Source organism: Carex rostrata, chromosome 10 (genome assembly GCF_964058835.1).
Source record: "Carex rostrata chromosome 10, lpCarRost1.2, whole genome shotgun sequence".
NCBI classification, from domain to species: Eukaryota; Viridiplantae; Streptophyta; class Magnoliopsida; order Poales; family Cyperaceae; genus Carex; species Carex rostrata.
Genome location: NC_135927.1, coordinates 12833432 through 12855015, shown reverse-complemented (window position 1 = coordinate 12855015; position 21584 = coordinate 12833432). Strand labels below are relative to the sequence as shown.

The 21584-nt window shown below is 34.8% G+C and overlaps 2 protein-coding genes across 2 annotated transcripts; both read right to left on the bottom strand.

Annotated features, from left to right (window-relative positions):
- Positions 1-3113: 3113 nt before the first annotated feature.
- Positions 3114-6860, bottom strand: LOC144560491 (aspartyl protease family protein At5g10770-like). The gene is made up of 3 exons (XM_078309706.1): positions 6472-6860; positions 5394-5755; positions 3114-4501 (listed from the first exon to the last, which is right to left on the bottom strand). The coding sequence occupies exons 1-3, from the start codon at positions 6569-6571 to the stop codon at positions 3608-3610; spliced, it is 1356 nt and encodes a 451-aa protein (XP_078165832.1). The 5' UTR covers positions 6572-6860; the 3' UTR covers positions 3114-3607.
- An 8104-nt stretch (positions 6861-14964) lies between these two features.
- CLC-F (chloride channel F) lies at positions 14965-21053 on the bottom strand. Its single transcript, XM_078309353.1, has 9 exons — positions 20546-21053; positions 19696-20098; positions 18874-19068; positions 17998-18452; positions 17801-17905; positions 17159-17395; positions 16577-16795; positions 15757-15989; positions 14965-15429 (listed from the first exon to the last, which is right to left on the bottom strand). Exons 1-9 carry the CDS (start codon positions 20897-20899, stop codon positions 15357-15359), a joined length of 2274 nt encoding a protein of 757 aa, XP_078165479.1. The 5' UTR covers positions 20900-21053; the 3' UTR covers positions 14965-15356.
- Between the last annotated feature and the right edge of the window lie 531 nt (positions 21054-21584).

Here is a 21584-nt window from a genome sequence, read left to right as displayed (position 1 = left end):
AGATTCTTTCATCTGATGATTTTTTTTTGTGTTGATTTTATTTCTATAACGTATACAATATGATATTTGTGGAACACTATATCCAACATGTGAATCATTTGAATATGTTATGGTTATAATTGATGCATCAATAAGATGATCACATATATGTTTATTATCAAATCGCAACCTGACGTTTGCGAGATTACTTGCTCAATTGATTTGATTAAGAAAATACGTCTAGACAATGTCGAAATTAATGTTGAATATTATGTAGATGTTCCTATATCAAAAGAAGATATGATATTTTTAATGAAACAACACTAATTCGCACCATGCCAACAAGTTATTATAAAACTTCCCCTTTATATTAGATTTTTGATCATATGCCTAACATTTCTCATATAAGAATTTTTTAATGTGTGGTATATATTCTAATTGCTCCACCACAACGCCCTAAAATTGGACATCAAAGAAAATTGAGAATTTATATTGAATTTGAATCTCCATATATAATAGGTATCTAGAACCATTGATGAGAGATTTATTCATAGCTAGTTTTGCCGATTGTTATGAATCAATATTCTCAACTTAGGGGGAGAAAATAATCAGCTGGAAAAATATATTAGTTGGAATGAATTATCATTGTCCAATTTTGATCCTCATACTAAAGAATGTGAACTAAATGTTCAAAAGATAATTCATTTGCAAATATTAGTGAATCAATTGCCAGACACATTCACAGACTCAAATAAAGTAATCAAATCACATGTACCAGCTGCTAATGCTCCAATTAAAGTCGGTGTCCCTGTTGGACAGACTAATTATAACACGCATGAAGCGTGGAAATACAATCGGTTCCAAAGATTAAAAATATAAAAATCCTCGAAAAAAGGAGCAAAGAATGAAAATGGTCAAATCGAGGATATGATAATTTCAGATAAAGCTCCAGAAGAGAATCAAATATATAAATAATATTGGAGTTCCAGTAGAAACTCGGGTATCTGAAATTCATGAAAATAAAGAGATCTCGATAAATTATATCATGAATGAAATAAGATGGAACCGAGATGAAATTGTTATCAATAATATTTTTGTATATAATATAGCGCTAAATATAATAAATATTGAGGATTATGACTAGAAGTCTATTAAAGAATGTCGACAAATAAATAATTTGCCAAAAATATAAAGGTGCAATTGTGGCAGAGTTAAACTCCTTTGAAAAACGAAATGTTTTTGGGCCTGTAGTCCCAATACCTGAATGTGTAGAACTAGTATGATATAAACGAGTATTTATGCGAAAAAAGAAATGAGAAATGTGAAATATGAAATTGTAAGATATAAAGCACGGCTTGTTGCCTAAGATTTTTCACAAAGATATATAATTGATTATGATCAAATATACTCACCTGTGGTGAATGCAACAACTTTTCGGTACATAATTAGTCTGGCAGTTCATGAAGGAGTTGATTTGCGCCTAATAAATGTTGTTATAGGCTTACAACCTATTTATATGGCTCACTTGATAATGATATTTATATGAAAATCTCTGAAGGATTTAAGATGCCTGGAGCATATAATTTAGGTTCTCGAGAATATTATTCAGTTAAATTGAATAAATCTTGATATCGATTAAAGCAATATGGACGCATATGCTATAATCGTCTAAGTGAATATTTATTGAAACATGGATATAAGAATAATACGATATGTCCATGTATTTTTATGAAAAGATATAGAAATGATTTTGTTATAATTGCAGTTTATGTTGACGATCTAAGTATCATTGGAACTCCTGAAGAGCTTCCAAAAACAATAAATTATTTAAAAGAATAATTTGAGATGAAAGATCTTAGGAGAACAAAATTTTTCATTGGATTGCAAATCGAACATTTAAAAATGATATTTTTATGTATCAAGAAAATTATATTGTAAGAGTGCTGAAATAATTTTATATGGATAAATAACATTCATTAAGCACTCCGATGGTTGTAAGATCATTAGATGTGAATAAAGATCATTTTAGACCTCGAGCAAATGATGAAGAACTATTTAGTCCTGAAGTACCATGCCTTAGTGCAATATGAGCACTTAAGTGAATATTTATTAGCAAGATATAGTTCTTCTTCAACGCGAAGATATTGACATATAATTAAACATATACTTCGCTACTTATGAGAAAATTTAGCAATACACAAAAGCAAGCCGAGTATGTGTTTGGTTAAGATCTGTGATTCAACACATTTGTCAGACATGTAGCTTGTCTTTTAGAGAAATGATCTCGACGATCATATATGAATATAATATTGTATGTATTGCTTAATGAAATAAATGATACATTAAATGAGATAGAACAAAACATATTTCACCAAAATTCTTTTTCACACATGATATCCAAAAGAATAATGTTATTAATATTCAGCAAATCCGTTCAAGTGAAAAATCCAGTAGATTTATTCACTAAGGCACTCCCTACTGCAATATTCGAAAAGCTAGTTCATAATATTGGAGTTCACCAACTTAAAGAGCTTGATTGATGCTATCATGAGGGGGAGTTAATATGCACTATATTTTCCTTAACTGTGATTTTTTCCACTGGGTTTTCCTTATAAAGTTGTAGTTGCGTATTTAGAAGAATATTGTACTTTTTTTCCTTCACTAGGTTTTTATCCCATAGGATTTTTCCTAGTAAGGTTTTAATGAGACATATTCTTATATAATTGACATCCAAGGGAGGAGTGTTATGAATATATATTAAATGTGTGGATGTCATTCATTTTGTAACTCCCATATTAACCCTCAATTTATTTTCCCACTATTCCATGCATATTGATGCCCACTACTATTGAAATTCATTTCTCCATTTATTTAGCCTGTAAATAGAGACTTTGTAATCTTGTATTGGACATACATGAGAAATATATGAATAAAAAGATTGTCATATTTTTTCTCTCTATTTTGTTTATTCTTCTTATGCTTGTTTATCTTTATTTTATAACAGAACATCCTTTGTTGTGTGGATTTAAAAGAAAAATGAATTATGTAATATTTATAAAATTTTAAGCGGAAAATGACCGGTGGCCTTTATGAGTTATGACAGACAACAAAAAGGTAAGACAAGGACAATATAACAGCTTTCTTTAAAATTCAGAAAAGAATATTACAATCAATAATAGAAGTAAAGGAAAATGATGAGATATTGCACAATTGGAAACAGAACCTATTTTTATATTCTTTTCCTCCATATAAAATATCTTACACTTGATACTCGTAGATTGTAGACGAATAAAAAATGAATTACACAATTCCATTTGAAAGTGAAAGCATTATATATCTATAAATCTTTTCATGGACCAATTGGCGAAGAGGCTTGGCCTAACCATTAGTCCCATTATATCCTAATCACCAGGCACCAATACAACCTCACTAATGATGTTAATTAATTTAATCTCCAACCCAACGCTGCAACCTTTATTCTGTACACTGAAAACATAATATACACCTACCATCCTTTCTCTCATTTCCATACCATCTACCGGTATGACATGACAGGGCACCATGGTCAGTAAAGACCACTAATTGTGTTGCTTCTTTGACCTTTCATGTACCGGCTTTCTTTGTTCGGTTACCGGCATCCTCCGGGCGCGAAACCTACCCTAGAGTTGCCGACATCATATACGACACTAAACGTCTGTTGTTGTGTGTTACCCACAATAGCCACTCTACTAGATGGTGCAAATGCCAAGCATGTTGTTGAACTATCGACATCTATGAACACATTCTCTGATGAAAGCTTCAACGTGGCGCCACCTTGGAATGTCAGGCTCACTGCCGGCACCCTCAATTTTGAGGCGCTGCCTTTAAAGCAGGTATCCAAGATTGAATACGCCGATGCCTTTGGAGCCCTTGCCATGGCGGCTGAAACTGCCTTGCTTAAAGCATCATACACATCTGATGGCAATCGTGAGATCACCGTACCGGAGTCGATAATCGTTGGAGCATCATAAGCTGAAGATGAAACACCAATCGGTTTCCCATTGACTGATATGCTAGAAAACTGTAGGAAATAGAGAGAATCGTCCAAAGAACTAGATACCAAAGGAGTGTATGAATACTGGCCCGGGTTGTAAGAACCGATGGAAAGGTAACCCGAGGAAGAGGTAGAAGGGAGACAGTAGCCAAAGGAGTTGCCGAGAGATGGCGCAAGTTGGTAGAGGAAAGAGAGCTTGTTGCGTGCGAGGCCGATGAGACCAGCCGAGCGGCCGAAAAGGCCCTCATTGTCTTGGCCACAACCGTAAATAAAATTTCGAACGGAGGATCCAGCAAAGGTTAGTGTGTCACTGCTTAGGTAACCGACTGAGAAAGAGCTGTCTCCATAGCTGGCTTGGTAGATGCATACATTTGAAGTTGAGCATGCCGATGGGTTGAGAGTGGCTGATTCGAGAGCAGAGCACTCTGAGGCGGCGCACGAGACTTGACGGTACGTGTTGGAGGTTTTTGGGTTGAAGACTGGACCCGCCTGACAGAGATTCAGTTGATTAGAATCAGTCAAGAGTTCACAGAAAAACAAAATAAAATTGATTAAGAAAAATAAGAAAGCAACTTAAAATTGTTCAATTACTGCTCCTTAACATAATACTTGCTAGTGCTTGTATGTCTAAAATCTTCTTTAGCGGCCAATTAATAAATGTTGAAATACTGTTATATATTAATTGTATTTGTACTTCTTCTTTCTTTTCTTTTTTATCTTCATTGTATTTGTACTGTTGAAAAAATCAGAATGAGTCTTTTTGCGCTGGTTATGCTTCCTTGTACCATATGTGCCTAAACTTCTGTTCTGCTTTCTACCTAGAGAAACAGAGTACTCTGAACTCACAATTTAAACACAGAATATTAGCTGTGACGCCTTTAATTCCCACCAGACAATTAGACTTTTTCTCTGGATAATTACTTCTTTAGTAATAAAAAACAAAAGTACAAATTATGAGAGGGTGAATTTCATTGTTTTTTTTTTTTTTTTTTGCCTCTATTTTTAGAACTTCAATAACTTAAAATTTAAAACTTAACAAAAAAAAAATATGCATTAGACATAATTTACATCATTTTTTCTATGCACATGTAAAATATTACTACATTTCTATCTTTTTTATTAGTATAAAGAGCTTGTAAAATGCACCGTGGATAAATTATGAACATTAATTTTTCAATTTATCGATTCATATAAAATAAAAATAAATTAATAATTTTATGTGTGTACGTAGAAAAAATAATATATATTACATTTAACAATTTTGTTTTGACAAATAAATTTAAGTATTTTATTATTAGAAAATTAAAAGTGTAGGTATGATGGAAGTAAAAAAAATAAAGGTATTCAAACTCTCATCATAAATAATTGGTGGCTATAATACCTGAGCATGGCAGGAGACAACACAAGGTGAGCACTGTAGCCAAGTAAGTGATGACCCCGTATCGACCACCATAACATAAGAAGTTGCCGGGCTTCCGAGCCCGATTTTGGTAACATAGTTACCGACTCCAACTGAGGTACCAGGGGTTAGGGGAGAGGTTGCCAGCTCAGGCTGGAGCTCCAGTGAGGTCGGCCGAGACGATGTCTTCTTTGATAGGCGAGCCTCGAGAGATGCCACACGTGAATCATCGTGGGTGAGGATGGTAGAGAATGTGATGTCAGGGAGCGGGGCCGGGCCACAGGGGCTACGCGGGTGGTAGAGTGTCAGGTGGAGCCCGGAGCTGTTCAAGTGGTACTTCTCATCTGGAATTGTTTGTAATTTTGCTTTAAAATTAGATTTAATAACTATTGTTTAGTTTATGGGTTATGTTTTTCATCTACTATTTTATTGGGAATTTGTTTGTCAGGTCAGTGTAATGTATATATGTATGAAATTAATTAGCTATGAGAGCCTGTAGCAGGATTTCTGGCCTCATATTTTGTTGTAATCCATATGACATCAAAACCCTGAAATTAATATGTTCCTATTTATAAAAGAAAATGAAAAGAGTGTCGGTTGAACACACCTGACAATCTTTAATTAAACACACGAAATATATATTGCGCTAAAGAAAGCTGAAGTATAGAACAAGAAACAAGTTGTTCCATACCTAATTATATATTTAGGGCCCCACCCCCCGGGTTAAAACAATTATTACATTCTTTTTTCTTATGTTAAAATTTATTATAATTAGCCACCTAATACATATATTCGAAAACTATGCCAAGGGCCCAAAGCAATAAGCCATTTTTAGAAGTCTCTTATGTCTCATCGGAGTTGTGATATGCTCAATTGAGAAAATAGGTAAATTTCTCAACTACAAAACTGATGGATTAGCAAAATTATATATCAGTATATATATCATTCAAGATGGGTTATGAGAAAGTTAAAGAAGAACCAACTAACAAAAAGTGAATGAAGCGAAATCATAAAGCAAAGTGTATATATATATATTGAAGACAAGTAATTAATTAAGTACCCTTGAATTCTGAAGAGCATAATTTGCTAGAAATTTCCCTGATGGAAGCAACACTTGAGAGGAGGAGAGAGAGCACAAGAGAAAGAACCAATTTCTCCATATCTGTGCCTCTCTGATATCTTCTTTCTTTCTAATAGTGTGCTCTTGTTATATAGAGATTCAAGAGAGAGAAAGAGAGTGGTCGCTCTTTGAGTGGGGAGCCTTTCAAGTAGCTTTCAATCCTCCACAAATCAATAAAAGAGCCTCCCTAAAATTAATTCAGCGGCGAAACCACCCAAAAATTGTGATGCTGACACATTTAATCATTTATTGGATTAAAATATATAAGATGCAAAACCAGCTGTGAAAAACCAAACACAAGATTCTTAGATAAAAGAAGAAAAAGATACACATGAATCCTTCTTGTACCCTCACACAATAATCAGATAAAGTGTACACCTAGGCAAGGTTAGCTAACACCAATCTTTTTTATTTATGTGAGAAACCAAACATTAGTCTTTTATTTCAATGAAAGTAGGTATTTTGAGTTGAATGATCAGTCTTCACTTGATCAACACAAAAGAGAAAATATAGTCAAGCTAGCTACTTGAATTTCAACCAAGTGGGCCTAGCTTGAAAATTAGATGTATTATTGGTGTTGGGTATAGAATTGATATGACCAACGTAAAGGACAGGATATAATTTTTGAAGTATGCAATACAAAACTGTTTCCAAATTATATATATCGTCTTACAATATAAATTAGAAAAATACGTCTAAAATTATTGATTTTAAATTTCACCTCTCAGACTCGATGAAAGTTGGAGTTAAAAGCCCAATTTTATCTACTTGTGAAGCTCTTTTTTTTTTTTTAGGTTAAGAAAATTATTTATATGAAAACTTAGTAAAGTTACAAAACTAGATTTCTTTGAACAAAATAAATAATATGTATGAGCGTGAAGCCGTGAACACAATTGGACAAGATATGATCCTACTTTTCACATATGAGAGTACAATTTTTTGGACTCAAATAATATAACCAAGGCCCATAGGAACCATCTTGGGGCCCCCCTCATCGGAAGCGTATCCTCTGCGAAGCCAATTCCTGCGGAGCTTTTAATCTGATTTGTTCGTTCCGGATCGGATAGACCAGATCAGATCTTGCAAAATTTGAGAATATTTTCTTCTTCTTTTTTCAATTCGGACAAGATCTGATCTGATCCGTCTGATCCGAAACGAACGGATCAGATTAAAAGCTCCGCAGGGATTGGCTCCGCAGAGAATACACTTCCCCCCTCGTCATCTCGTAGTAGGGAGTCTAGGGACTACTGAAATACTTAGGGTACAGAGTTTAACAGAGTAGTTTTGGCTTCATGCAGTTCACAGACTATAGAATCAATCAATCAAATCAGTCACATAGTTAGTGCGATGCAACCAAAACTACGCTGTTAAAATATTTATCTAATACTTTGGAGGGTAAGGCTACGGTGTTATGGGTTGCATAGAGGGTTAGTGTTACGGCTTAATATTCGAATTTTCAAAATTTTAACGGTCGATTCAAACCGTTCATCTTGTTCTCCATATTAATATGTGTTTGGAGGCCAAATTTTATATTTTTTTGAAAAAAAATTACTAAATTTTTAGATACTGATTTTCTACCTATCTAAAAAAATAGTCAAAAGTTTTCAAAAAATGTAAAATTTGGTCTCCAAACACATATTAATATGGAGAACAAGATGAACGGTTCGGATCGACCGTTAGAATTTTAAAAACTCAAATATTGAGCCGTAGCACCATAGCCTTACCCTACTTTGGAATAAAAAAGAGCAATAAAACTATCTGATATAAATTTAAGATGCCATTGTTATAAATAGAGAACATGCCTTTATTTCTTCTATCTCTGACATGTTTTATAATATTCTAGTTCATACTTAATTTGATATAAATTTAAGAGACCACCCTTGAGCTAAAAATCCAAGGGCAGGACCACCCTTCTATATATCTCTATCTATCTGATATAATCACTACTAGACTTGAACTTGAGACAAAAAAAATAATCACTATTCAAAACTATTTTCTTGAAGTAACAATATGAAAGCGTACCCTTCTTAAATCTGTCCATAAACCGACACGATCTAAAACTTAAATGATTTGAGATATGAAATAATCGGATCCAAAAGAAATCTGTACTAATCCCACAATTTTTTTGTGGCCACCAAATAACACAAGTTCATTTTTTTAATCTATATATATTTTAAAATTCTGCTATATCTAATGACAAATCTAACCCATTGATCTTCTTTAATGAGAATGCATCCACACAAAATTTTATTATTTTTAGAGTTTATTTATATTAGATCAAGTAGTTTAAAAAACAAATCTAATTCACTATGATAGATAATTTTGATCCGTTCACTTTTCAATCACTTGATCTAGTATAAAATGTACTAAAAAAATCATAAATTCTATGTGTGAAGAAAGAAGATTAATGATGTGAGTTTAATATTTGGGTTTTAAACTTTAGAATATAAATAAAATTATGTTCTGGATTATTTTTTGGTACCAAAAAATTGTGTGAAAATTGGACTTAAATTTGAAGTGATCCAATTAATTCACCTGATTTGACCCATTTGCTATCCTCCAAGGATGGTACAAAAACAAATCAGGCTACAGACAGAGAAAACATATATTGTATATTTGCATCATTGGGACCGGCTGGTCCTGCCCTTGGATTTCTCTGTACTAACCACCACACAAGCGCAAAAATATGTCCATTTCTATACAGAAAAACGGTATGACACCTCCATATATGTTAGCAATTGCTACATCTTGAATTGATGTTTTACCCAAGGAATGTTTGTGGTACGTGTATTTCTATCAGTGTTTTAAAATGCGGCCGCATGGGCCGCATATGCGTATGCGGTCGGTAACCGTGCTCAGAATGCCAATGCGGTTTTTCCATGCGGCCACATATGCGGTCCGAATATGCAGTCATGCGGATTAAAAATGCGGCCATGCGGTCTGAATATGCGGCCATGCGGTCTGAATATGCGGCCATGCAGTCTTCCCATGCGGTTTTGATAATTTGATTGTATTTTAATTAAAATTTATATTAAAAAATTAAAAAATTATTGTTGGTTATGTTATTATGTGAAAATAAATTCAAATATATGAATATGAATATATATATATATATGTGAATTTTTATTTTAAAATCCGCATATATAAATCCGCATGAAAATCCGCATATGCGTCTGCATACCGGATATGCGGTATGCAGTGGCCTTCCGCATGCATGAACAAAACCGCATTTTAAAACACTGATTTCTATACAAAACCGGTACTGACAATATAGCCTCGTCTTAGTGGAGTCACGTAGAATCAGAGAATGACATTTAGCTCTTTTATACATCTCTTTTACAATTAATATTCAAAATATTAAATGTATGTTTTTATAAAATTAAAATATACTTGAGATTTAAAAAATTATAAAATTATGCCTCACTATAGACGAATTTGTATCCTTTGCATTAACTAAAAAAATAATCTTTTGAGTGAATGCATATGCATCGTCTGATTTGCAAAGATCCGTGCAAACTAGATCCACACTAATATTAAAGGGCACCCTAAATTATAGACTGTGGCCGGATTAACCGTTTAAAATCAGACGACTGAGATGCGCTGACATCTATTATCCACGACATCAAATGAAGTTTTAGCCTTCAAATCTATTATCCACGACATCAAAATTAATGAAGTTTTGATGAATAAAATTAAGCTTTTCTTTTTTTTGTTTAGAGAAAAATGAAGTTTTAGCCTTCAAATCTATTATCCACGACATCAAAAAGTGTCTGTAATTACATTTTAATTTTATTTTTTTAGGTAAAAATAAGGATCTTGTACATTTTAAAAGTTTGAAAAAAGAGAAAAATAAATCAATCCAAGTTTAATATCCAAAATCGATTAATTCAGAGCAGGAGACAAAATTAATTAAACCTCGACTCATGTTAAAAATACCATGATATTGAAGCCTTCCTTCTACAACCAATAATCAATTATACGAGTGGCTATACTATACTATACTATACAAGCCATCAGAAACGGACACGACAACGAAGCACACAATTTTTCTCTTGGTCAGTGCAAGAAAGCGTGAAGGCAAATCCCACTTTTCCTGTCTTTACAGTCGAAAAATTCCAATCCCGACACCGACACCGACACGTGGGTCATATGTAGTGTTGGTATCAACATACCTTGTAACGTATGTAGCATTGTGCTGACAAGTCAATAAATGAGAATATTATGTATGGATCCGTATATAATAATAAACTTTGCGAATTATTCAGATTTTAACTAATTAAGAATCAAATAACGAATAATGCACTAGTTTGTGAATTAAACGATTAATTCGCCGCAAATTATTGACAAATTTTACGAATGTTATAAATAATATGCATTTTGGTTGGACACTATATTGGGTGTACCGTGTCCGTGTCCGTGTCCAGACACGTCCAAAGGGGAAATAATTGCGTAGCACCAACCATGTGAGGTGTTTGGCGTTGGTTGCATGGGTCCCAAATTTGGAGGCATGAAGGAATAGGAATATCTCCAAGTCAGTGTGAGTTGACACGGAATGAATCAAGTTTTCAACTTTCAAGTATGATAACGAAATGGTACCGGTTAACGCTCAACGAATCACACATGATTATGTACGTATCACGTTGGTAATATATATATATATGGTCCGTATGGATTTCTTTTTCCTGTACTTTCCGTACGTATTATATATTTTAGAATTTACGGTTTTTATTAATATTGGAGTAGTTCTAGCTTATATCTCCACATCACCAATAATTCTGAACCTTATACATAATACATCCCATGTCCCATCAAAACAAAGACGTACGGTGTGACGTCCCCTTCTGAGTTCTGACTATATGCCCCTGGTTACCACAGATTTGGATCAGAAAGCAACTATTAAACTATTATATTAGTTCAAAACTTCAAATAATCCTAATCACTTTGACAAAGTAATCTTATGAATATTCATATTTAATCAAAATTATTGCAACAACCATACAAAATAATAATATTATTTAGCGATCATACATTCACACTCAACATATTTTCTCCCTCCATGCACTATTAATTGCTTCATTTCTACTATTTTTCACGCTATTAATTAATGTGAAAAGAAGGACAGCATTTCATCCGTCTAGTCTAATTAAAGCGGACAATATTTCAGCTATATATATATATTCCGGTTGGTAATCTTTCTTTGATAGATAGCACCTAACTGTTTAACTTAATTAATGCGATGTATATTTAACTGAAATATATAGCTTGTTAATTATTAACCATTTACAAATTTAAATGATACCAATCATTTAGTATCACCTTTTCATCACTATTTAAAGCTAACTCCATTCATCTTTGTTCTTGTGGGGCCTCCGTCACATGGGTTTTATCAAAACAGTTGGGCATGTAATTGGTTAAAGACATTTCTAATATCAATTTATTGGCTTCTTTTTTGCAACCACTCCACTTGTACATGGCAACCAAACGATAAATAAATGATTACGACCATCTAACAATCTTTCTTAATGCATGATTGACACTACAAGATTATTGATTATAATCTACCAGCACTTTTGCTTAATTAATCTTCATTGCATGGCATGGAGAGCTAGCTAAAAGAGATCCAACATTATATGTGATCATTTGGATTCTGCTTCTTTGTAGAAAGAAGGAGAAAAACAAAATAACAAAAAATTTAAGGAGACAATTTGATTAGATTCTCTTTTCTTTAATTAGATAACTCTAGCTTTCTTGTATTTCTGCAAAGTTAAAGTTATTTCTACGCAGAGAGATTTCATGCCTCTATTTCCTAATTACAAATATTCTAAAATTTGTATGTTAAAATAAAGCCAGACCAAAATCAAATCGGAGCCTATTTAGACGGTAGGGATTCACTCTAAGATTCGTGGCAGGTTAAAAGAACGGTCCGGATCTACTAACTCTACAGAACAATACCTATGTAGTACTCAGAGGATACGAGTCTGATAGGGGGATAGGGGACATTGTTTTTCTCTATTAAATTGGCCGCTAATAAAGCAAAAATTAATTATTTGTTAATAATCATATAAAAAATCAATAATTCTAATGCATTATCTGGCTCTGCTGCTGCCTGCTGGTGGTACCAATTTGACATAATAGAACAGAGTACTTGGTACTCTGGTAGTTTGCTAGAAATTGGTAATGGATTTCAACGAATTGGACCAACTTTTTCACAATTGCGTGATTGCAACCTCAATTTTAGATCATTTGAAATTTACAAACCACTTATTAGTTTTTAAGTCCCAATTAACTAAAACAAATAACAAATAACTGAAATAGAAAAATAATTATTATTAAGGGAAAAAAATTCAGACGTACAGAGCAAGCATGGATCCAAGGTCAACACTCAAGTACTATATATATATATGTATGCTCTAGTTCCTGGTTCTTTAAATGCATTGTGCCAAATATAAATCTACACTGTAATGTAACTAATTTGATATATAATCTGTATAGGAAGGCAGTTAGACTTGTTTACTTTAATTGGAGAAACTGTTGCATATATCAAAAGTAGATGGTGATGTTGATTCTAAATAGTTTGACAAGAGAGACTAAGGGGCTTATCCTTTAATTACTCTTGCTATAACAGGAAATTGCACATAACCAAAATACACATTAATCTACGACATAATCTAATTCTAGGTGATGCAACGCCAAATGCAACTCGCCTAGAAAAGCATAGCCATAGGCAAAGATCCTTGCCATTTATTTAGTTTTTGCTTGAAGTTCCTTAGCCATTTGTCTTAAAATAACCACCCTAGAAAGGTACAACTAACCATAAACAAGCCTGTACAATGGAAATTTTAAAATTAAATAACAGAAAAGGATCTTAAGAGTAACTATCAAGTTCAAGCCCCATTATGACCTACTGATCTTCTTTTGGAAAGAGGCAACAACCACCACCACAAAATGTAACTGCAAAGTGCAAACCATATAACTAAATGAATCTGTACTCAAAAGTGCCCTGGAATCTAGGCCTTTAAACAAATATGTAGGAATCACGGTTCCATTGTATGTGTAGTACTAGAAATATGTATGTGTATTATTGCTACAAGTCTTACCAAAAAAAAAAAATCATTTTTCATAGAAAGAAACATGATTCTATGAATACCTTCTATTAAATAACAAAAAAAAAAGTCTCAATGAAACAAAATTTAGAATATCACAACCATCTTGGTTACTTTGAACATAGGATAAAGTTCTCCATCAATTATATAAAAAACTTAAATAAAAAGTTTGCTTATCATATATTGTAACTACCAACTAGTAATGACCCAGAAAATAATGCTGTAAGCCAATTGGGCCTTCTGATTAAGTTTCATGAAGCCCAACGACAATTAATGGCCGAGAAACTATGATTAAATAAGGCCCAGGACATATACAAAGCAGGGAAGCATAGCACACACATTTTAAAGCGGATTGGACAGTGATTGAGCCCATCGAGCCGAAGTAGGTTCGATGGACATCGGACCTACTCTCAAGTCAATTTGGAGAGGATGTAACCTCTGTGATTTCGAATGGCATCTGTTTCTAATTTTCTATTGAAGAAAACACACCATTTGTTACAACCCATCAGATATCAAATGTTTAAAACCAAATGCGTACAAAGCATTGACCGCTAATGAACAGGTATACCTACAAAATGCCTCTCTCTTGCAATTTAAGCTTCCAAGTTAGGTTAGGATGTTAATAATGAACCAAGTCCTTTAATCCAAGCTGGTTTAAACCCTCTGGTACAACTATAGGATCTTCGATTTTGTTGAATTGAATTTTCAAACAAAGCCTTTATCAAAATTTACATTTCCTTTACAGTTTTTATGTACTATTGCTATAATTTATCTCTGATGTATTTTGTGTAGGCTCACTGAAGTAGATTAAAAAACGGAGAAGAGGGGCTTCCGAAAGACTGATAGTTATTGATAGTTATTGCGACTGTTGATGCAACTATTGTGGCCTTGCGGCCTACAATTTATTTCACAAATTTGTGTTTCTTAATTTATATGGTGATTAAGGGTCACTACTGGACCAACTAAATTTATCCGTCTCTTTTCCCTTTTGTTGTCGAGATTCGTTTGTATCCGTATTTTGCAAAATCAGCACGACATAAACTTTTAACAGAAACTGCATATCCCAGTGGCAGTGATTCATGCATAAGATTGTTGGTGCTACCTTGTACTAAATGATTGATACTTATCAAACTTCCTACTATTTCAGTATTTCATTTTTGGTGTAGCATTTTCTTATCATACAAGATCGCTTTGCTTCACTTTCAGAGTGCAAAAATCATGACAACTTACCTTACAGAAACGAATGCCTGTAGCTCAATAAGCACGTAAATCCTGTACTTTTGATTCAATCATTGAGACCTACCGTTGGAAAGAAACAGGCAAGTAAAAAGGTCATAGATGAAAATATTAAATGACTATTCGTTTGCTGTGTGAAGAAATTATTCAATTATCTGTTTGCTTGATACATACACTGTACAGCCTTTCTAATAAAAGAGGCATCATTTTTAGTCAAATCGGGAAGGGAAAATCAACAGAATAACACTATTTGAGTACCTATTGTAAATATGCCTATTCTAAGAGGGTAAATCCTTCTTCTCCACCATCTCTATATATAATATCCAAAACTTCACCTCAATACACAATACAAAGAATCATCCATTAGCAAATCCAGGCCACTGAACTATCTCACCCCAGTCGTTTGTTTATCCATCTATATCTCAATTAAAAAGGTTCAAACTTGTTGAAGGTTCTTGTTTAAATATTGCGAATATCCCACCCAGGTTAATGCCCATTTGATATTTGCTGAGAATCCTCCTGTTGTTGAAATATGGCTTTCCAGCGTTCTATTTCTTCTCTGCATTACAAGAGAGTTTTTGCAATTTAACAAAACAATACAGTGTCCAGCAATAACAAAAAAAAATGTAGTTGCTTGTAATGAATTAATAAAAAGCTGTATCTAAACTAAAAAAAAAAAAAATCAAGCACCAGTATGATCAGATCGATTTCAAGCTAGTTTAATTCTCGTGCCAGTGTGCTTGTATATAGACATTTTTTTTCCTTTTCTTTCTAGGATACTCAGAAGAACTTTTGAGAATAATCTTTTTTTTTTTGTTTTTTTTTTTTTTGAGAACTTTAAACAAACCTCTTACAGAACATAAAAAAATGGGAAAGAAATGCTAACCTAAGGCAGTGGGCAATGGAATCATAATGAAGAAGGCCGATAGGCTTTCGCTTACTATCAGTTCTGTAACCCACACCACGCTTGACCACAGGAAGCTGTTTAATCCCCTTGGCCTCCATTAGCTCCTTTGCAGTGGTCAAATCAGTGTCTGGGAAACAGGTCAAGAGACCACGATCACTTCCCCTGTACTGGAAGCCTCGAGTGAAAAATGATGATATTGCACCTGAGTTCACCTGCAATTGCATTGACATCAATAATGCTTATACTGGATAGACCTTAGTATGATTTGGTTGCACAATTGTAGTAAGAGGCGGCAAGGAGATTTGGGAAAAGCGATATTTAATCAACATAAAAACCAAAACTCTTATGAAGTAAAAACCACCTTAAGCAAAGAAGTCAATAGAAAACCCCCACAATAGAAAGGAATTGAGGCAATGCACCCAATCAGTTTGAGTGTCACTTTTGAGGTTTTGAATAAGTCAAAATAAGCACTTAATGCTAACTCCAAGTGTATGCTTTTATAATAAAGGTTTGCACTTAACAGCCAGCTTAGAAATACTCTAATAGGAGAACTTTATCTGAACTCTAGGAACTAAAACTGCTTTTAGAAAAGGACAACAACCTGGTCTATAGAATAGTAACTAAATATTTCCAAGGAGAAAAGAGGAGATTAGTAGATAAAATAAAACCAGCACTACTTATCACATGACAAGTGCTAATAACCTAAAAGAGAAATATCTTGGATACTCTTAATAGAAAAAAAAAAGATATATCCTTGGATATTATTAAAGATAAATGACAAAAATGAAAGCTGACATACATCAACAGCAGATGCACCTCCCTTGGGAGAAGAGATATTTGCACCTAACTCAAGCCCCCTGCGACGGATATCACCGAGAGTGAGAATCCCTTCAAGATAATCCTCATCATCTACCACTAGAGCACAAGTTTGCTTCTTTTCATTCATGAGGTTTATTGCATCTCTAACTGTATGTGTTGATTGCACTCTGACAAAGATCTTTGACATGGCCTGAGATACCTGATAAAGAGTACAATTTTCCTTTTTAAGTACATAACCATGACTAGAGGGAGGCTATGGTACTATGCACAGTGCAGATTGGTGGATCAATATCTTCGTTTTCAAAGTCCAAACAGTCAATCTAAACCATTCAATTGAGGGTTAATGAGTGATAAAGTATTACTAGGTTTAATCGAGGGTTAATGAGTGATAAAGTATTAAATTGAACATATGAAGGACACAAACCATATTGCTGGTATATCTAAGCTCTCACTTCAAGTACTTACTGCCAATTGGTGTACTTTGCGAAATATCGTGACCTGAGAGGTAGAGAGGTAAAGATCGTGCACCAGAAGAGAAACAAATAAATACAAAGTGACAAACCTTCAGATCATCCAAAAGAACTTCATCATTGTTACTTAAAATGTTGCGAGCATCATTCTGCAAAACAGAAAGCTCGAGACTTTCTCCTGTCTCTTGTTGCCTCCATGCAGCATCATTCTTTTCCTCTGTTGAGATAAGAGAAGAATAGCCATGCCGAGGCGATCTCAGCTCTGAGCGGTTGCTTTCCTTGGATTCATTTACTACAGAAGGAACCCATATTGCTAACCCAACTGCACCCTATTTTAAGATAAAATTCAGTTATTACATTTGTTGTCATCATTGAAGAGTTCAACAAGAGAACCTACTGCAAAAAGTATACCTTTTTTTCACAACAATTGTACAATTGCTATTTAATTTATGCCATTGATAAGGTATAAATTTATTTTTCTTGTCCATGTCATTTTTATATCATCTGCTCTACCTTTCTGACCTATAAACAAAATTTAAATAGTTTGGTGCTTTTCCTTTTGTGCTCCAGATCAATATTCTTATTTGGCAAGTAAAGGTGTACAGAACTTGCAGTATGTACAGAAACTCCAAAGTGTATGATTAAGCCCAAATTGGACTAGTGCAGAATTCAAAACTGGCAGCATGCACTTAACAATGCTGTAATATAATGGAGATTCTATCATTGTCATTTACCATAAGTGGAAGCAGAATCCTGTAATCCTTTGTCAACTCAAACAGCAGCAACACAGAGGTCAGTGGAACTGAGCAATTAGAAGCAAGTGTAGCAGCCATCCCAACCTGAACAAAATATATTACATTACAAAACTATTACTAAACAAAACACGTGATTGAGAAACAATTAAAGATTAAACCAACAGAAGATATCCTACAAGGGCATATGCTTGTGGTTGTGCAACAGCAGTGTTACCCGGGATGGCTGAGTTGATCACCTGTGCTGCCAACCCACCAAAAACGGCACCAACGGCAGAACCAATCATCAAACTCGGTGCATATAAACCCCCAACAAGTCCAGAACCTTTGCACAGTGCTGTTGCCACAACTTTGGCTCCAGCAAGTTGAGTCAATAGCCAGATGCCAGGAGCTGACGCACTCTTTCCTGTGTGTAGAATCTCGTCTACGTTTGTGAAACCCCAGTACAGAATCCCAGGATATCTTAGAGCTATAATTCCTGCACCAAGTCCACCCAAAGCAGGGGAGACGACAGGTGGAATGCCAAATCTTTCTCTCAGGTACTCGAAGAACTTAGTGAACCAGACCACCAACCGGCTGAACACTACACTAACAGCACCACATAACATGCCGAGGATGAGGTACAGGGGTAGTTCTAAAATATAAAAGATAATAATTATTGTTAAAATGATTTTATGACTAATTCTAAAAAAAAGTTGACATAGTAACAAAAAAATCCGAGATACACAAAGGCGCTATACAGAAATTGAAATTAACTAATTACAACTTCAAATAACATCCTGTTATTCAATTCACTCCTCATAAACTGGTTGCCAACAGGACCACTATTTTACCTTTAAGTATATACCTTCTTTTTTTCAAATATTTTATCACTTATTAATTCTATTTTATGGTTTGAACTCAGAATCTCCATAAAAGGCCATATGACTATTAATAAAATTGCAACATGAAACAGATGATGGCTCTGAAACAATTCATCAAGTTTCGAAGAAACTCATTTGATGTACAAAATGATATCATCAAGATCAAGAAAAAGACAGCACAAGAAAAAATACCAGCAGCGGATTTTATCTCATACGTCGGTACAGTAAAAGCTGGCTTTTCACCAAGCAGCACATTGGATACAGTCGATGAGATAACAGATGCCAATATTATCATGGCTGTTGTAAAAGGAGGAGAGTTTTCAGCTCGGAGTGGTCTCAATACAGTTTCAATGGCAAAGAAACACCCAGCAACAGCAGCATTAAAGCCTGAAAAAGCACCAAAGGCAATTCACTACACATATCGATTGCTCTATAACTTACTTGGTAGATACAGTGGTTTTGCTGGTTTATAATTCTACTATGCATGTATGATATAATTACATAAACATGGAGTGAAGTAAGATATGATAAATCTATCTAGCTTGAATATCACTACTACATTGTGGATTTACCTAAAATTTAATGCTATTGCAAAAGCAAAAGTGGTTAGCCTTTTCACTCTTCAATAGAATAAGGGGAAACCAATTGACATGGAGTATTCATTATTAAAGCTACAGCTTAATAAGAAACTTAATTCTTGCACCAAGCCTTGCAATTCAATGGGTTTGTTTAATTTCCACTGTGACACAGGGACCTTTTTGAACATACTATTACCAGTTCAGAAAAATACATGGCATGGTACCAAAATCCAAGACGAATAACTTAAAATAGACCTATGTGATTAATCAGTCTATAACTAATTTCAGATAAAACCTTCAGTTTTAGTTACAAACTTCATATCTAATAATGCTAATCTCCTGATTTCAAGTTGCATTAATCTTCCGAACCACTACAATATATGTATAATTTAACATCAAAAAATATGTCAAAAGAAGAACCAGATGTTCGACTTACCTGAAGCAATTCCAGCAGCTGCACCAGCTGCAACAAGCGCAATCCTCCTCTCTCTATTACTCTCCATCATAGCAAAGCATGCATTTGCACATGACTTCCCAATATCCACACTGGGCCCCTCGGGGCCCAGAGAACAGCCTGTCCCCAGTGTAACAGCAGCCTGGATTGCCTTTGTGGTGGGAAATATCGCTGCAAGAAAGTCAATGCCCTGCCTTGGCGAGGTTCTCGCATTTCTTATTTGCTCAAATATTTCTAGAAGGCCATGCATCATGCCCACAACCACGCCTCCTGTCACAGGAATTAAGAGAATTCTGTGCCAGGTGTCAGCTAGCCGTTGTATGCGGAGCCAGGCAGCACCCTCGTTAGGAGTACCAGCCCATGCCCATTCATGTATGACATGTACCTGTTCATGTAATGACATTAGGAGTTATACCATATCTTAGGACCAGACTGGAATCAGTTTTACTTTTCTTCTAAATTTTCCTTTCCTCAAGGAGCTAGGAGATAAATGTAAAACGATCCAATTAACTCATGTGTACAAGTGATGAGCCCATCAGATTTCCACTTGTTTATACCAAGTGAAGTTTCCAATTTTCATCAGTAGCTATTAACCATACTAAAAGTTAGGAAACAAAAAAAAACACTGATAAAAAACCATTTAAGAGCCTTGAGTGATTTTGGATGCTTCAGTACAGATACTCTGTGTATCTATAAATAGGTGAAATACTCGATCTTCTAAGGAGAACAGCTTTAATACGTCCCTTTAATAGCATAAGCAATAAACAGAACGAAATCGAAGCTAAAAATCCACATCATTATAAAAATTGAAGCCAATTGCACATCACATTACCCCGCGATTGAAGGCAGCTACACACATTCCAGTCGCGAGGCCAAGAAGACATCCAAGGAGAAGCAGTGCCCACTCAGGTGGCGCTCCATCGCCCAGCTCATCTTGAGATACTTCCTCAACTCGAACCGGAGAAGGTACCTGGTCTGATTGGTGCCGGTTCAGACCCCGGTTCGATAAACCTCTATCTAAATGCCTCAAAAACTCGCTGATCCCGCTTTTCCTGGCGGAGGTAGGGGTTGCGACGGCTATCACCGTATCGAGATCTGATTGGGTCTCTGGATCAGGATCGGAGGAAGAAGAGGGTTGGTTGGATTTGAGAAGCGCGCGCTGGTCGTCGTGCTCGCTTCCCGCCATTGGGTTGAAACCCTAAAACTAGATTTCTTCTCCCATCAGTGTTTGATTCGAAATTGGAACTAGTGTTTTCTTTTTGCCTTTTTTTGGTTGATTGGAGAGGAAACAAAGTGAAAATGGAGGGAATGCGGGTGGGAAGAGGACGGACTGAAGTTCGGTTCCTCTAATATTTCCCCAATTTTAAAGATTGGGATTATATTATATATTTCATTAATCTTGAAATTAAGCATCAATAAGTGCAATATAAAAACTATTATTTAGTATTCAATTAAGTATAAGAAAACCAGAATCGCTTAAATTGACTGGTTAATTTATTTCATCTGACTTTGTTTGTCTAGAAAAACAGAGTATTATGTACTCTGCACGGGATAGCATGTGCGTATACGCATAAAATATAAACTCAGCATGTGACGGACAGATATTATGGGAATTTCATGCTTGTGCAATGTGTAAATTACAGAGGATGTGAACATAGACCGAATGCATTACGTTTGAAGGGCTGTTAAATCCGCTACAAGGGGGGATGCACGAGTGAACTTAGAAAGGTCGGTGCCTTCACACGGTCCCGCAATTTAGCATGGCGTGGCATAGCTGGGAGCTTGAGATGTTGCTTCGTTAAGAGAAGCGGATCAGGAGCAGTGTAAGTTGACCGGAGTGTGTATCCTCTGAGAAATCTCATATTTTGCAT

What these genes read in the sequence shown, in the direction of transcription:
- CLC-F (XM_078309353.1), bottom strand. Translation starts at nt 20,899, where the DNA reads ATGGCGGGAAGCGAGCACGACGACCAGCGCGCGCTTCTCAAATCCAAC. An exon ending in AACCACAAGCATATGCCCTT is followed by an intron (nt 17,906 to 17,997) that starts GTAGGATATCTT and finishes TATTTTGTTCAG; the next exon opens with GTTGGGATGGCTGCTACACT. An exon ending in GGATTCTGCTTCCACTTATG is followed by an intron (nt 17,396 to 17,800) that starts GTAAATGACAAT and finishes ATCTTAAAATAG; the next exon opens with GGTGCAGTTGGGTTAGCAAT.
- LOC144560491 (XM_078309706.1), bottom strand. Translation starts at nt 6,571, where the DNA reads ATGGAGAAATTGGTTCTTTCTCTTGTGCTCTCTCTCCTCCTCTCAAGT. An exon ending in ATGCTCTTCAGAATTCAAGG is followed by an intron (nt 5,756 to 6,471) that starts GTACTTAATTAA and finishes AAACAATTCCAG; the next exon opens with ATGAGAAGTACCACTTGAAC. An exon ending in TTGTCTCCTGCCATGCTCAG is followed by an intron (nt 4,502 to 5,393) that starts GTATTATAGCCA and finishes AATCTCTGTCAG; the next exon opens with GCGGGTCCAGTCTTCAACCC.